Source organism: Aspergillus novofumigatus (assembly GCF_002847465.1).
Source record: "Aspergillus novofumigatus IBT 16806 chromosome Unknown P174scaffold_1, whole genome shotgun sequence".
NCBI classification, from domain to species: domain Eukaryota; kingdom Fungi; phylum Ascomycota; class Eurotiomycetes; order Eurotiales; family Aspergillaceae; genus Aspergillus; species Aspergillus novofumigatus.
Window position 1 is genome coordinate 1,141,189 of NW_020194274.1, and position 16,796 is coordinate 1,157,984.

At 50.5% G+C, this 16,796-nt stretch overlaps 6 protein-coding genes across 6 annotated transcripts; 3 read left to right on the forward strand and 3 right to left on the reverse strand.

The window, feature by feature from the left end:
* Positions 1 to 149: 149 nt before the first annotated feature.
* hosA (histone deacetylase HOS2) lies at positions 150 to 2,199 on the reverse strand. The gene has a single exon (XM_024826105.1). It carries the CDS (start codon positions 1,894 to 1,896, stop codon positions 433 to 435), a length of 1,464 nt encoding a protein of 487 aa, XP_024686897.1. The 5' UTR covers positions 1,897 to 2,199; the 3' UTR covers positions 150 to 432.
* Positions 2,200 to 2,400: 201 nt separating this feature from the next.
* On the forward strand, positions 2,401 to 3,678 carry P174DRAFT_499988 (isocitrate lyase/PEP mutase family protein; the record flags this gene model as incomplete). Its single annotated transcript, XM_024830942.1, has 2 exons — positions 2,401 to 2,835; positions 2,893 to 3,678. Exons 1-2 carry the CDS (start codon positions 2,701 to 2,703, stop codon positions 3,676 to 3,678), a joined length of 921 nt encoding a protein of 306 aa, XP_024686898.1. The 5' UTR covers positions 2,401 to 2,700.
* A 2,043-nt stretch (positions 3,679 to 5,721) lies between these two features.
* Positions 5,722 to 7,328, forward strand: aspf4 (allergen Asp F4). The gene has a single exon (XM_024826106.1). It carries the CDS (start codon positions 5,931 to 5,933, stop codon positions 6,909 to 6,911), a length of 981 nt encoding a protein of 326 aa, XP_024686899.1. The 5' UTR covers positions 5,722 to 5,930; the 3' UTR covers positions 6,912 to 7,328.
* A 289-nt stretch (positions 7,329 to 7,617) lies between these two features.
* Positions 7,618 to 9,224, reverse strand: P174DRAFT_436701 (glutathione S-transferase family protein). The gene is made up of 5 exons (XM_024826107.1): positions 9,062 to 9,224; positions 8,861 to 8,999; positions 8,509 to 8,800; positions 7,907 to 8,479; positions 7,618 to 7,886 (listed from the first exon to the last, which is right to left on the reverse strand). Exons 1-5 carry the CDS (start codon positions 9,210 to 9,212, stop codon positions 7,764 to 7,766), a joined length of 1,278 nt encoding a protein of 425 aa, XP_024686900.1. The 5' UTR covers positions 9,213 to 9,224; the 3' UTR covers positions 7,618 to 7,763.
* Positions 9,225 to 9,881: 657 nt separating this feature from the next.
* On the reverse strand, positions 9,882 to 10,546 carry P174DRAFT_436703 (uncharacterized protein). Its single transcript, XM_024826108.1, has one exon. The coding sequence runs from the start codon at positions 10,441 to 10,443 to the stop codon at positions 10,225 to 10,227; it is 219 nt and encodes a 72-aa protein (XP_024686901.1). The 5' UTR covers positions 10,444 to 10,546; the 3' UTR covers positions 9,882 to 10,224.
* Positions 10,547 to 12,592: 2,046 nt separating this feature from the next.
* Positions 12,593 to 13,413, forward strand: P174DRAFT_11611 (uncharacterized protein). The gene has a single exon (XM_024821046.1). The coding sequence runs from the start codon at positions 12,725 to 12,727 to the stop codon at positions 13,190 to 13,192; it is 468 nt and encodes a 155-aa protein (XP_024686902.1). The 5' UTR covers positions 12,593 to 12,724; the 3' UTR covers positions 13,193 to 13,413.
* Positions 13,414 to 16,796: the final 3,383 nt, after the last annotated feature.

A 16,796-nucleotide genomic window follows, 5' to 3' on the forward strand; every position in this document is an offset into this window, starting at 1 on the left:
TCATCGAATGCGTCGCCCGTCCTGGATACCCGATTTGATTTTGACAGGTGAGCGAAGCCGATAAAAAGACGCGAGGGAGCGTAAGATTTGATGCGCAAGATACTGGGGACACGGGAGGTTCAGGTGATAATGTTTCATATATGTGGCTATATTGGAATATGGGATTGATAGAAGGATGGGAGGTTAGGCTGGGAGTATCTTAATTCTATAATAAATAGATTTGGTCCTTCTGACCTACTTTTTTTCCCCACCGGCTGAGAACTGATAACCAAAAAAGAATTGAACATACAAGAAAATCTCTTCTGGGATATCATAGATCAAGCAACGAGATTTGAGCCAAACGCCAAAGCACCACCCATGCAAACGAGTAAACCACCCAAGATCAGGTCATAGAATCCAAAACGCCCGGGGAAAAATGAAAACTCAAGACAATCAAGAATACAGCTCTCCCCGATATCCGGCACCCCTCTCCAACTCCCGCCGTCGATTGCTCTTGACCGCCGCACTACCGGGCCCTTCGCGCTCCTCGCGCTCCTCCTCCAGCTGGGCGGTCGTCTCCTCGATCTCCTTCTCTGTGTCCTCGCGCAGACCCAGTATATCCGGGGGGATGAAGCTCATCTGGACACTTGGGGCCCCCTGGATATAGCGGAGCTGCTCACGGACGGCCTCGACGAGGCCGGCGAGGTACGGGCGGGAGTTCTTGTTCTCGAGCTTGCGCATTTCCGACAGGGGCGGGAAGAGCGAGAAGTCCGGGCCGAAGTGGTTGCGGAAGGCGACGGTGTCAGGGATGTTGGGATCGATGAGGTCCTGGGCGTCGATGAGGATGGAGGTTTCGTGGGCCCAGGCGCGGGAGACGTTGCGCGGGGTGTAGCCGCCGCCGCCGACGACGAGGAGGGGCAGGCCGAAGGTCTTGACGAAGGCGACGCAGGCGCCGTGGGCGCCGACGTTGAGGTTGAAGCAGCCGAGGCGGTCGCAGCCGAGGGAGTCAGCGCCGCATTGGAGGACGATGGCGCCGGGGCGGTAGGTGTCTACGCAGGCGCCGACGATGTCGCGGAAGAGCTGGATGTAGGACTCGTCGTCGATGCCGTCGTTGAGGGGGACGTTGACGGCGTGGTGCGCGCCGGGGTTGAGCGGGTGGGTTGGGCCGGTGCTGTCGAGGGGCCCCGTGCCGGGGAAGAAGTTATCCTTGTCGTATTTGTGGAAGGAGACGGTGAGGACGCGGTCGGTGGACCAGAAGGCCTGCTCGACGCCGTCGCCGTGGTGCACGTCGATGTCGATGTACATGACGCGTGGGTGGTGACGGAGCAGCTGCAGGATGCCGAGGACGATGTCGTTGACATAGCAGAAGCCGCTGGCTTCGGCCTTTTTGGCGTGGTGCAGGCCGCCCGACCAGTTCACCGCGATCTCGGACTGGTTGTTGCACAGTTTGCGCGCCGCGTCGATGCTACCGCCGGCGTAGAGCGAGCAGTAGTTGTACAGCCCGTTGAAGATGGGACAGTCGTCGCCGAAATTGAACCGCGCAATGTTTTCGCTTTGCTCTGGATTCTCCATGTCCCCGGGCATCACTTGCCTCAAAAAATCGAGGTAATCCGTCTGGTGGAAGTCAGCCATCTCTTCGTACGTCGCAGCGCGGGCCAGATAGAGGTCCATGGCGTGGTGCATCCCGTAGGCCATGACGAGTTGCTTTGTGAGGGTGAGTCGCCAGGGTTTCATGGGATGCGACTGGCCAAAGTGGTGCGGTTCCACGGCCGGATTGGCGTGCCATGAGACTCGGTAGCCTTGAGGACGAGGGATGCCATTTGTCTGTCGCTCGAGGGAGACTTTCTGATCAACGCTCAGGGTGGGATTCGACGTAGGCGGAGGATTGTATTCTTGGACAATGGCGGAGCGTGCCATGAGGTCGGAACGGTAGCGAAGTATTAGGAAAGGAAAAAGGGAAAGATAAAAAGAAGAGTAGGGATTTGTGTCATAAATAAATCATATGCATCTAAGACATGCTGTGAGAGACCAGATTCAAGATGGAGAGGTGGAGAGGTTGAATGCGAAGGATTGAATCGTCGAAGAATGTGGAGAATGAAGAAGACTAAAAGGTACTACTAGTGGTGGAAAGTTGAGACTTGAAGAGGCAGAAGAACGGGTGGCGGCCACTCTCATCTTATCAACCATCAGCAGATCATATGGATATGCAGCTGCACTAGACTGCTCACGACCTAAAACATGCTTGAAATTATGCATGTCATTTCTGCTTCGAAATATCTAGATAGAATCGTCCGAATTACCTTACTGAAAAGCCCAGGCCATTGAACGAGTCCATGTGGCCTCACAAAATATGATTTCTCAACACAAGTGCAATTCCCGAGAGAATGCCGAGAGCTTATTAATCGACTCCCGAACTCGGATCAGTGGCAAGTCCATGCTTCAGAGCAAATTACAGATAAATAGAGAGGCACAGCGAGAGGGAAGAATTGAGTAATTGTCTCGGAGACATAATTGGTGTCTCGTATTGCGTGTTGGTGATACTCGTGTGTTGGTCCAGTGCGACATCCCTTTGAGCCGACGCCCCTAGATTCTATCTACCACGACGCCTCGCACTCTTCTTTAAGTTGCTAAGCTTTATTGATAGCCTGTTATCAATCGAGCAGCAGTAAGCAACTTGTAAAACCTATAACTGAACCTTATCTTTCACCTACGTCTTCCACCATGCCCATTGTCACAGCAGCAACTGCTCTCCGGCGGTCTCTTGAGGACCCCAAGTCATTCATCGTCGCACCGGGTGTTTACGATGGTCTTTCCGCTCGGATTGCCTTGTCTGTGGGGTTCGATGCACTGTACATGGTGAGTGCTCAGCCTACACAATTGTACTGTGGTGGTCACTGAGCGTTACCATCGCAGACTGGAGCCGGTACTGCAGCCTCCGTCCACGGCCAAGCCGACCTCGGTATCTGCACCTTGAATGACATGCGCGCCAATGCTGAGATGCTCGCCAACATCTCGCCCTCTACCCCCGTCATCGCCGACGCAGATACCGGTTACGGCGGTCCGATTATGGTCGCTCGCACAACAGAGCAATACTCGCGCTCGGGAGTGGCCGCCTTTCACATCGAGGATCAGGTGCAGACCAAGCGCTGCGGACATCTCGCGGGCAAGATACTGGTAGACAAGGAGACGTACGTCAGTCGCATCCGGGCGGCGGTGCAGGCGCGGAAGCGCATGGGCAGCGACATCGTCGTGATTGCGCGGACCGACGCGCTCCAAGGCCACGGCTACGAGGAGAGTGTGGCACGGCTGCGGGCGGCGCGGGATGCGGGTGCAGACGTCGGCTTCCTCGAGGGGATCACGTCCAAGGAGATGGCGCGGCAGGTGGTTCAGGATCTGGCGCCGTGGCCCATGCTGCTGAACATGGTCGAGCATGGGGCGACACCGTCGATTTCGGCGGATGAAGCCAAGGAGATGGGGTTCCGTATCATAATCTTCCCCTTTGCGGCAGTTGGACCTGCTCTGACCGCTATCCGTGAGGGTATGGAGAAGCTCAAGAGGGATGGTTTGCCGGGGTTGAGTAAGGAGTTGACGCCCCAGATGCTGTTCCGCACATGTGGCTTGGACGAGAGTCTCAAGGTAGACGCACAGGCAGGAGGAGCAGCGTTTCAGGGCGGAGTAGACTTGGCAGATAAGGAGTAGACATAGCAATAGTCGATAAATGCCAATAGCGTTGCTGTTAATCACTTGCTGTCATAACCACCGGTGTAGTAGTCCTGTTCGGTAATCGGGAATCTCAGGTCACATGACGTTCCCAACTTGTACTTTTCGATCCAGTTTTTCCGCCATGTTAGCTCCAAACGATCATCAACCTGATGACGAGTCCTCACTTGCAAGGAGACGAGTTCCAAAAGGAAATTACATCTTCTAAGTTTTCCGGAAGGGCCCCGCCTCTGAGAGTTGAAGTTTTATATGAAATAATTTCCTACCTTAATAACATGTGACGTCCATCTTGGAAAATGGCTGCCACAGCCGTGTTCGTGGTAGAGAATTCTCTGGTTCCGCCCGTCAACCATGGCCAGTTTGTCCACGGATACACTGTTTATTTACTAAGTAGCATAGTTCTAAGCGCCCAATCGGCGGCAGGCGTTCGCCAAATGTGGTGCTGGAAAGGCTAGCGCGCACAATCATAAATTCATGATGTGTGTTGAAATGAAAATGAAACTGCTGACATAGACTGCATTGGTTGCTGCAGATATGTCGCTGGCATGCCATCATTACAAGTCAGTGAGATGTCTGTTCTGTACTGCTCGTCCGAGTTTGGATAAGTCAACGACTTGGGTACCTGACTGCCCTGTTGTACTACTACAATGATGGATGTGGCAATTCAACAGTGGACAGTGGACACGCCGGTGGAGATGGATACATCTACATTCCCTGTCGATTTGTCGCATACAATCAATTGCCATTCTAGATTCTAGCGGTGGGTAAAGATGTGGACGAATTTGCTGTTTCTGCGTTGTATCGACCCACATATGAGGGTCTACAGTCCATGAAGTACTCTACTGGATCGAAGAGCAGGCTGGCTAGATGGGTCTTCAGAGTTCAAAATCCAATCTTCATTCCTTTCCTGGATTGATTTAACGAAGTGAAGAAGAAGAGTTTTCACTCGTATAATCATGGAAGGGTATGCCTCTTGAGTGGACATTCTACTACAAGGGACTCTGCCCAAGGCATTTTGGCATTTGCGGAGGATAAGTAGAACTGAATTGCAGTATAGAGCATCTTGGCCTAGATCAGCGGACAGAAGTTTCTCTCCGAGTCAGTCGCTATCCTTCAATCAGCATCCCGCAGTCGCAGTATGATAGCAGTAACAGCGTTGACATTATCTAGTACACCAATTTTGTCAGAACCCGATAGCCTACCAAAACGTGGATCACCTTTTGACGTGGAGAATTGCTTCCGTTTCTACGTGTATGGTCATGAGAGTAGGGCTAGAGTGTACCACGATTTGCTGGAATTGACTGACGTGTACCTCTCTAGATCGACTTTAATTGAACAGGGCAGATCCGTTATCATTATTGTTCCTGCATTGGACCGATAGACCAGCGCATATGGGCTGTCAGTTGCTAGGAACGTGGCCCGCATTCCAACCATCTAATCTTCCACAATGATATCAGATCTCGATGAAGAATGCATCGCTGCCATACCTCAATCGATCTATCACTATTTGACATATTGATCAGTTGAGTGCTGTTTACATCCATCAAATATGATCATCAAATGCACGATGCAGGTACCTGAGTAATGGTGGGACTACACAAGAGACTAGGTACCTTACCAACTAGGTTCATTACAATACCGTACCATAAAAAGGGCCAGCAATCCGCGTCCCTGTGCCAGGGACCCAAGGGTCTCGACTGTTGTCCTATGTGGACACCAACCTACAAACACAGCCAATCATGGCTCCTCCTGAAGCTGAGAGTTGGCAGGCTCAGGAACCGTCCCTCTTAGCCGACCAATCAGCAGCGAGGATGGCTCCTTTTTCCCCTGATCGCCCCTTTTTCATTAAACGACTTGATTTCGGGTGCAGAACGGGAAGTACGTACAGACCCTCCCTCAGTCCCTGCCGCTCTTCTTATTACACCCCCAGTCCCCTCTTCGTCTCGCTCGTTCCTCTCTCTCTCTCTTCTTCCTCCAGCGTCTGTTTTCTCTCCCTTCTTTGGGTACGCAAATCACACTCCTTTCAAGTCTTATTCACTCTCTATCAAGTGAGCATTACCTCGTGTCTTGCTCCTAGTCATTCTTTCATTGTCAGTAAGACGTTGGTACTATTGTTGCGTTCCCTGGGCTAGTTCTCTCCAGCAGCGTGATACCCTTTGCTTCTATCAAGCTCTCATCCCGAACATTTTTGCAACCGAACTTCAATCACACAAGTCCATCCTTCCTTCACAATGCAGCTCAAGAACTCGATGCTCCTCCTCACGGCGCTGACCGCTGGCTCTTCGGTCGCCCGTTTGCACGGCCATGAGCGCCGCCACCTCCACCATGCCGGTGAGAAGCGCGAGGTCGGCGACACTGTCTACGCTACTATGAACGGTGTTCTCGTCTCTTGGATCAACGAGTGGTCCGGTGAGGCTAAGACCACCGACGCTTCCGTCCCTCAGGCTACTCCCGTCAGCAACATTGCTGCCAACGCTGTGGCTGCCGCTGCCGCCGCGTCTACTTCGGAGCCCAGCTCTTCCGAGTCCGACAGCTCTTCATCGTCCGGCGTCTCCGACGACTGGACCAACACCCCTGCCGACGGCGAGTACTGCACCGACGGCTTCGGTGGCAGGACCGAGCCCAGCGGCTCCGGTATCTTCTACAAGGGCAACGTCGGTAAACCCTGGGGCAGCAACATCATCGAGGTTTCCCCCGAGAACGCCAAGAAGTACAAGCACGTCGCTCAGTTTACTGGCAGCGACACTGACCCCATGACCGTCGTCTTCTGGAACAAGATCGGCCCCAAGGGTGGCCTTAACGGCTGGTATGGTAACTCCGCTCTGACCCTCCACCTCAAAGCCGGTGAGACCAAGTACGTGGCCTTCGACGAGAACTCCCAGGGTGGCTGGGGCGCCGCCAAGGGCGACGAGCTGCCCATGGACCAGTATGGTGGATACTCTTGCACCTGGGGTGAGTTCGACTTTGACAGCCAACCCAACCAGGGCTGGTCCGGCTGGGACGTTTCCGCCATTCAGGCCGAGAACGCCGGCCATGAGGTCCAGGGTATGAAGATCTGCAACCACGCCGGCGAGCTCTGCTCCGTCATTACCCACGGTCTTTCCAAGGTCATTGACGCCTACACCGCTGCTCTGGCCGCTGTCGATGGCATCGGTGGCAAGGTCGTCCCTGGCCCTACCCGTCTGGTCGTCAACCTCGACTACAAGGAGTAAATGTCTTTTGCTCGTAGTTTTGTGATGTCCTTTCTCTTTGGCTTGCATTCTGGATACCAATTATATCTCTTGTCTTGGGGGTCTTTTTCCTCGTCCTCTTAGCATGTAACGGTCTCACGACCTTTGTGACATTCCAATCCTTCCGCCAATGTCAGGCGAGACCTCCCAGGAAGCATCCAAAATCCCGCCAGCCTGACGATTTCAGCTTTCTCTGTGTACATACCTTATACCACCGTCGACTTTGTGTTTCATAGTTCATATTGATTCCCTTCCTTCACATCTGGTACAAACCACCTCATTATGTCTGTAGCTATTGTAATCTACTTGGTATATATCCTGCATCCTTTTAATCTGTCGCGTGCTTGCATTTTAAGAGTTACTGACCAGCCTCCCTTCCATTCGACACTAGCCAATTAGGAACGTTGGCCACTGTCCAGCTCTCTGATCAAATGCCGATCTCAGTTTACACCCAGAAATAGTATCTTCACTTCAATGCCCCAAATCAACAAGTATTAGTTGCCTGGGGTCTAGGCGGCTGCGGAGTCGGTTCGCCGACCCGACAAGCTGATACCTGAAACTCGCTAAAGCGCCGGGGTCTAAAAATACTCGCCTACCAAGTCGACAGACTATATCCTATCTTTAGCAATCAGTGGAGTGTACGAAGATGACAATACCTCTGTCCATAAGGTCGCCGAGTAGATGAAAAGACAAGGTAATGGTTTAGCTTGGTCCCGGCGTCACGAGGAGGATTAGCCTTTTCGAAACGATCGAGTAGAATGTAAAGGCTCTATCCAGACTAAAACTAGGTATCTAATAATACATACAGCACGTAGCGGTTACACGGCGATTGATTCAAATTCCCAGGAAGTCGGTGGCAGAGACTGACGTGGGCAGCTCAGGGAGCGCGAATTCCGAACCTCCCTCATCTTCTCGCTCTTGTTCTCCTTCCTCCCATTGCCTCTCTTCGCCCCGAAACTGATTTCGATAAATCCCACATGCACCATGTACCCGATCAGCGCGGCGACGCCGCCCGCTACTGCCGCGATGGAGACAAGCATGTCCTTCTTCTGCCCGGTGGCGTACTCGGACAAGGCGCGGCTCTCTATCCCCGACAACCCCGAATCGGGCGACTGCGCCGCCTGTCGTAAGCGCTCGCTGGAGCGGATGTCTTTAAGGATCGGGGTTGCGTCGGCGAGGGTGTTGAGGAGCGTGCTGCAGACGGTAGCGAGATTGGCGCGCTGCACAGGCTGCCAGGGCAGCGGCGAGGCATCTGTGATAGATCTCCGTGTCTCATCGAAGGCATGCGCGACCTCGCCGTCGACAGTCCCGTAACAGCGCTGGCGCAGGCGCTCGGTGTATGTCGAAAGTCGCGGAGCTTTGGTTTGCATTGCGTTGCGGAGGAACGAGTACGGTAAGTCCGGGACAAGGACGAGGGCGAGGTAGCCGAGCGCGAGACAGTCGACGCTTGTTGCGTCGCCGTCGGAGACAAGGTAGCTCTTCTGGCCTAGAATCTCCTCAAGGGGCTCGAACAGCTCCGCCGTGAGGGCTTCCAGCTTGAACTGGTTTTGCTGGGGGTCTTTCCCAGGAGACTTGAGACTGTGTCCCGTGGCCGTTGGACGAGGTTCTTGGGTATCTGGCCTGCAGCGACAGCGGCCGAGTGTTCGCGTTTCCGTTGGTCTTCCGCCGCCTGGAGGTCTAGCGATGAAAGGCCGAGGTGTTCTGTTCGGCTCTTTGCGGCCGAGCGCAGCCTCGGAGGGACGATCCATTGGTTCGGCCACTGCAGAATGGCGCCGTAGGCGGGAGAGGTCCGGTTGTAGTAGTTTTCGCTGGAGACATAGAGAGACAGGTCGAGAAGGGGCTGGCCGCGGGATTCTACAAAGGACGAAAACCTGCAGGCTGTTAGTTTTTGAAACGGCATCGTGCCTGAGGAAGCGTCTGAGAAGGCTTACGCAATATTGTCCGCCCGGTCAAAGCCGCTCAGGTCCCTGTCCAGATCCCATGCACCGTTCGAGTATTGGCGCAGGTAGTCGACAATATTCCGAAACCGGCTCACCCATGTAGTTCCATTCTTCACAGCGGGTAGTTCATCTGCGGACGAGTCAGCATACGCGATCCGGAATCGACGCAATACTGCCATCGGGTCAACTTACTAGTCGGAGACACGGAAGGATCGCTGCTCGCAATCAGCACCCACGCGTCCTTGGGCACTGCGAGGGAAAAATAAGCAATAGCCGCAAGACATTGCGCCTCAATCGAGGGCAATGAAAAGGCCGGACCCCAGACATGAAGTTCCAGAACCATCGTGCGTGTCGGGGAAGCAGGCGCCTATGAAACACGAGTGACGGCGAGTTGGAGATGGGTAAAATCACGTGCGGGGGGAGATATATTGATGCCTTAGGCATCAGATCAACATATCACAGGCTCGGTACATCGTTCCGTCTTGGTTTGGGAATGGCCTTGATGCAACCAGGTTTGAAGCCAGCAGAAGCCGTAAATCCCGTATTCCATGTGAGGTAATGTCTCAACTACATGCATTTTTCCATTCTATCTAACCCCGCTATTAGTGTGCTGTCTCACGTATACGATGTTAACTGATCGATAATGTGAGCACTTTCTATCTGACACGATGACACGACGCCCGGTGTCCGCTGAGCCTCATTAGCAGTTTCAGGCTAAACGGCGAAAGCAAGATAAGATGGTGCATTGATGATTCGTCGGGAATATCGCGACATAGACGCAAAATTCAGCATGTCCACCTATTATCATCAAGGCAAAGCCGTTAAACGGACTTGTTCCGTGCCGGATAGGTAGATAATGAAACGGCTTTTGCGCATGTGCCTGATCGTTTGGGCGAGAGTGACATGGCTATGGAGAACGGCGTCCAAGCTATCTACGTAATTCAAAACCGGCGAGTACAGCGGTAATGGATAACTACCGAATATTTGATTATTCTACCATCAGCAACCATCGATGAAACAGTTGATATAAGCATCTCCGCAGTGTCAGTTGTGTCAGTTGACCAACCACTGGCAAAGTTCAGCCCAACCAGGTACCATGTCCCACCTCCCAAATCAAGGCAAGACAGGACGAAAACAAGGCACGGGCTATCACCTGCTTCGGAGATTCGACGGGAGCTGTTTCCGAACCACGCTGACCCAACGCTGACCACTAAGGGTAGATACCTCAGGGACCTAAGTCGGCTCCGTCTCAGCTGGTACGGGAAGACATGCCCCAATAAGGATTAATTGACGTTAGTGATTCATCAATGCGTCAGTCTGTCATGACTACGGGATAATATGTCGCACATATGCAGCTAACTTGGAGTAGGCTGAGTTGCAGGAAGTCTAGGAACACTTGGAGAGTTGAAGATTGGCGGGGTGGGGACACGGTGCCTGTCGAGTTGTGTACTTGGCACCGCCACGGCCCAGGGAATAGCTGTGAGGCTTTGGAGGCTGTAGGTAATCTGTGCGCACGATGGGCCAGCCAGGCTCGTAATCGAGACGATTCTGATCTCGCGTTGGGGCCATTCCATAGTTAGTATTGCGCCACTATGGCACTGTGTCAAATAGGAGGTCCTCAACCTTATATATGGTTCAGTGCACCTTGGAAAGAACCCCCTCCCCCCGGGCAAGTCCGTGAGGTATATCCGGGCAATGGTGGTAAGAATAGCGGGCGCTCAAGGTTGACATGAGATGATGGAGGGGTGAAATTATTACCCCTGCGCGATTGGTTACCTGGAGGAGTCGAGTCATCAATCAGCCGTTGCCTTGCCTTGTGATTCAATAAAATGCATAGGAGCGGTATGTATTGACAGGGATCAGGAACACTATTGAAGTCAGCCATCCAGGTTCAACATCTCTTGGTGCAAGTGTACCTCTTTGTCTGGGCCAATCAACCACTAATCGTCTTAGTGAAACTTACAATTGCACAACGCGGAGTCGATGTTGTCATTATGAGACATACATAGCAAGCAAGTTTTACGAGGTAGCACAGTCATAAGATAATCTGGTAGAAACGAAGTCACTTGACGAGTTTGTGTCATTATTAACTGTGTCCAAACGCTGGTAACAATGCGATGTGGGTATATTAGGTCTATAGTACATGCCATTGGGCTCAAAGAAACAGAAGGAAAAAAAAAAAGTCAGGCTCCCACGTGTAGGGCGAAGCATCTGAATAGAATCAAGGAGAGAACGAAGAATGAAACAAAGTCTCCCAGAATTAAAACGTAAGTTCAAGTTGAAGAGATTCACTCGAACATGGGTAGCCTGGACTGCAAAGACGCTTTGACGCCCGGGCGATCAGGAGATCCAAGCCTCCCTGCTTCAGCATGGATTTGGCGGAAATCCCGGAGCTTAGGTGCAGGGTTCAGGGACACCTTTACATTGAAACAATTTCAAGTTCTTGACCATGTCGCCAGCTTGCTTTGTGGAGTTTGGTCTTGCCGAAAATGCCGCTGGGAATTCGAAGTGGGGTCAATCACTTCAACACCATGTTGATATCATCTCCATGTAATATGCCGGGCGGTCTGCGCTGATCGATCAGCTACCCGCGCAATCCGATGAAATTCGGATTGATTCGAATGTCGCAATTGAGATCGAATAAATGTGGTAGAATAGGAGACAATGCGCCTGCGCATGTCTCCAGAAAGAAATGGCGTAGAAGAAATAAACTCAAATTTCTGCAACTGTGGTTGTTGCAGAACCGAGGCCGAGGATGTCGGAGGTTCTCCGTGTATTAGAATTGTTGGATATTGGTCCAAAGTATGAGTAGGGTTGGTCGAATAAGAAGCATATCGTCCAAAGAAGTGTATTAGAGCCAAAACCGAGTTGAAGTCGTGATATCCATGCCAGAGGTTGCAACCTCCCAGCTCGTGAGCGTCTCGAGTCGGTGTGTTGTAGTAATCGTTCCCCCGACGGGAATTGAAGGCCGTGGGGGAGCCGCTCGAAGGCGCAAGGTCATCAAATTCGTTAAAGGGCCTCAAATATCTTTTATTTGGGAAGAGGAGGCAGAGGACCCTTTGGCGGAGGGCCAGGGCAGGGAGGGAATTGAGAAGCGGTACCACCGATGGAAGGCATGTTGATGAGTTGGTTACGGATGTTGATTGGGCTTGGATATTGATCGATCAGCGTGAAACGGAGGTTCGACAGTGAGGTGTCTCTGGTATAAGATAGGAAGACCACAGGAGAATTTGGGCTTTGAAGTTTGGAGATGGAAAGAAGGTAAATTCCAAAGACGAGGTCAGGCACTGCTTAATATAGGGCTCGCAATCAGTGATCCTCGCTTTTTTTTATTTTATTTTAGTTTAATTCGGGAGGGCATCAACAAGAAAAAGCTACCATAAATCCATTAGAACCAAGCTGAGAGAAAAATAAAAAGAAAAAATAATAATAAAAAATTAAAGGATGAAATAAAATAATCGATAAAGGATATCCCTGCCATGAAGAGGAACTGAGCCCCACATGGAACGGTGAGATACTGACGTAGGTACGGAATAGTTCGTTTTCTGACGGTGGTTACACTCGAGGGACTCGTCGTCCAGCTGTGCCATTATTCTGCCATCTGGTAATGACCTTAGTGTGGGTCAATTGCCCCAATCGGAAATTCAAAGGAAATTTTCTAGAAGCTCCTCCCGTCCGGGCCCACTGCTTCATCCTCTGGGGATTTGCTTCACCGCCAATTTTTACCCCTTTCCAGTCCAAGTCCCACTACACTGTGCGACTGATCCATCCAAAGGTAATAATATTATTAACTAAAAAGGGTAGAAGATTGGTTATTTGAGGAGTGGGAGACAACAGTGGCAAATTGGAGGATCCATGCTCCAGTGTTCGTCTCTTTGTATGTTACTCGGGCTTATTTTTCTTTTTCCTGTTCCTGAACTCCTTTGTCTACCTATTTCCGAAATTCCGGGCCATGGCTCGGCGTATCTGGACTTACAGAACACCATGGAAATTCAGCTCTGCATCATTTTTCGACATCATTACCCATTATTACGTAAGTACAGGCAAGGAACATACGGGAAGTCGGGGAAGGCTGGACAGTACGCAATAGAATCAACATGGAATGGGATGAGCATTCGTCAGCAGAATGACTCAATTCATACGAAGTACAGGAGTAAAGCATCGGTGCTATCAATAGTCCAATGTTCATGCATTCATCAATATGCAACTTGTATCAACAGGTCTTCCGGGCACATTGCAGCAAATCACAATAGGCTCACGGACCTGGAGGAGGCAGACACGTGGAAGGTTGTAGATCCTTTTATGGAGGGAATAGAATCCTGATAGTAGTTCAATCCAATCATCCAAACGCCTTCCAAGACCATTCCTCGCAAGGCTGGCCCTCAGAATAGTAAAGCCTGGCGGTAGTGTCTCCAGGCAGCCAAGTTGATTTGTCTATCGGACCATCAGAAAGACGGAATCTGACGATCAAATCTATCTGTCATCATGGAGTCATAGAGTCATAGACTCATAGACTCATAGCCGGACCCGGGAACACACCCCCAACCCCCCAAAAATTCCGAAACCCCAGGATTCGAGATGAACTGAGCCACCACCAAACCATCCATTTCAGGCCATCAACATTTCCGGTTTGTCTTAACTTGACCATGTCTGGCATGATCGTTGAGAAGATCAGTGTCATCTCTAATCCCTTGCAGGAATGATCAGGGGTACTACCCGTTCTATTGAAGTAAATCTGGAGATTCGACAGGTCAACTGTCTCAAACTTTAGCATCCAGGGGAGATAGATGTTCTCCGTACCCCGTAAAGATACGTTACATTATTACGAAATACGATGGCGACCGTCATGTTACACATCCGCTGTATGCATGAGACAAGTTGTTTCAGCTTTCAGGGGCCGAAGCACACCATCGACCAACGAGATCTGATTCCCCTTGCAGATGATCAATTTGAGCTCAAGAATCCATCTCGACGGGTGATACTCCTTTGACATGTTTCGCATACTCCAGGCTTATTAAGTGTTATATCAAGCTGCTAATAATCAATCTATTAATGATTACCCTTCAGTAGGCCATGAATCATGATCCGCTGGTGATATTTATATTGGGTCCTGATTTCCGTAGCTGTGGCTGATGTCCCGAGGCCGACGGCTCCGACAGTGACCGAGGAAATATGTTTCTCTTCGCTTCCGCATCACTTGAATACTAATCAATGAAAGAGAGCGCATCAGCTGCCACTTCCTTGAGTCTATGCGATTCCATCCTCAGACTCAACAAGCTGTTCCCTGCTGCGAGAGGCCAAGAGCGTCCAATGAGTGCTGGATTCGATATTAAATCCTGCAGTCTGTACAGGTGTACGCCCCTCGAACTATATTTGTGGCACCGCAATGCAACATTACAAGGTCGTCGAGATACCTAATCTGTGTAGTCGCAAGACATCTTCAAGGGTAAAGCCAAGGCACTTTTAATTAATGCTACTATCATCCCTGTTAGTGCCTTCTCTGCAAGACGGGCAGGAGGATCTTCTGCAGCTTGTAGTTAGCTAGCAAGATGCCCGAGAGATTAGACCATCCTGCAAGTCACTACTATTGCGCCTCTGCATCAGCTCGCTTAGGCAATTCGTTCATTTGTCTCCGTAAGAAGTAGATATTGAGATTGTGCGAATGTCCATACGCTTCTGATGGACGACCAATGGATCTATGTAATCAATCCATCGATATTTGCGCAGTTGATTCTATATGAAACAATCATACCTGGTTTGATGGTTCTACCGCATGCATCTCCCATTTCATCAAGTTGCCACTCTACATTATGCATGAATAGCCTGTTAGTCAGGAACGGAGGGTAACTAACTAGTATTGTCTAATAATCATTTCCCCTTTTCGGAAGTTCGTCTCACTCCGAAATACCTCGCTTGCTCGGCCATTAATAATGATTCCTATAGCTTGTAATCTCTATTGAAGTAACTATCTACGGAAAATTCGAGCTCAATCTGTTCAGAGTCATGCTTAATCGCATCAAATCGGAGTCCGCTTTCGGATCCTGCGCTGTGGCTGAGTCTCAGCGTGATAGTCTCCAGTGGATCCTTAAAATCCTTAGACTACTCTGTAACACACCAATATTACTCCGTAAATAGAGAGGAAGAAAATAGGAAAGGTAAATCCGAACACCTCGATCGACTCCCAAGTTCTATGAACCAGAAAGTTTGGAACAAGGGAAAGAATCAGGGACCGAGCACATGGCAGATTACAAACTTCCATCTTCAAGATTGAACTTAAGACCTCCACTGTTGGGGGGTTCATTCCACGCCGTTGGGAGTTGGATTGACACTTAGCATTTTAGTCTGCTTGTGATAGGCCGGAGTCATTAAATGGTCTCAGCCGGGGAAATTAGCTGCGAAGACGCACAATTTCATACGGATTCCACTATCATCGTTATGCAGGTCTTCCTTAAATATCTCGGCTACGTTGGCCAAAACCGCAGGGCTATCAGATAACTACGGCTTCGCGTTTCTATTAGCAATTGCATGGATAATGCAAATGGACTTGGATTCCTTGCCAGTAAACACAGTATCTTTGGTTTATGTAGTCTCTATCGAAGAATTACGCCATTCCCGCGCACTCAGGGTGTCATAATTCCTGTTTGAAAATTATTGATTCCATGTACCCAGTAGAAGATACCCAGAGTAGTCGTCGGTACCAAGCAAAATTCATCATGATTACCCGCCGATATTCATGTGTTTCACTTCCATCGATTCTCCAGACCCTCAGTGTCGGAGTCTCCTGTCTCCTTTACCCTGGAATGTTTCTAGAAACCAGCGAATCCATGGTCCACTGCTCGATAGTGATTCCATATTCAAAACGATCTGCTAAGTCCGTCGCTTCTGTAGTCCCCTTCAGTCCCATATTCCGAATGCGGTTGTGAAATGGAGACAAAGCATTGCTATCTGACTGGAGTGACTGCTGTGCTAAAACTACTAAAGGTTCGTCAAGTGGGCTCATGAGACTAGTAGCTTCCTTCGTCGCGTTGGTCACGAGACTACTTAAACTCTGCAGTAGCGATCCACCCTACACTTCCCGTCAGGATGGGCGGATGGGAAAAATTCTTTGGGTATGGATTATCGAGATGGTCTGTCTAAAAGCCAAAATCGGAGACACGATCAGCAAGCCGTTCTGACGTCAAACCATGTTGATCATGGGTTGTTCATCCATGTAGCTGGAGTAATGATCTGTGACCAGGATTGTGATCGGCTATAGACTTTACGCATGAGACGATCGATGTCCGCCAATCGAAGTTGGAACGATGAAACTTCAAGTCCCACAGGTATCTTGTCGACGGGGAATGAGACACGTACGGTGTCCGCTGTTACCTCCCCGTGAACTGGTGAGCGGCAATAACTGGTAAGCCAGAAAAGCCGGGAGACAAGGCCTGGAGATCTAACGCATGAACTTAAATCGGAGATAGCCCGACGGAATGTCTTGTTTCGTAATGGCTGCGACTCATTCAGGGAACAACTGTTCCCGTTTTTGATATCAAGAGCCCTAGAGCTCCAGTTTCTGCCTTTCTCCATAGTTGTAGACATGGACGACTTGGTAACATTGATGTGAAGATTAAGAATTACCTTGTAGCATCATGATGCTTGGCCAGATTGTCGTCAGAACATCCGTTCAAGAGGGAGATGCTGATTGAACAAGCGGAATCTAAACTCTAAATCGATGCGCCACGCATGTACCAGGGGCGAACTGGCGATGGCTGCGGATGGCAACCCAAGGCAAGCCAACAAGCTTATTTCCGGTTTTGTGGCTTGACTAGAACGAGCACAACAATAACAGGAGGTAGTAGTATGTTTCAAGGTGGCTACAAACCTCTTTTTCGAGACTCAACCAAACAATCGTCGTATTGGCATCATGCATATGGCAATCCCAAAT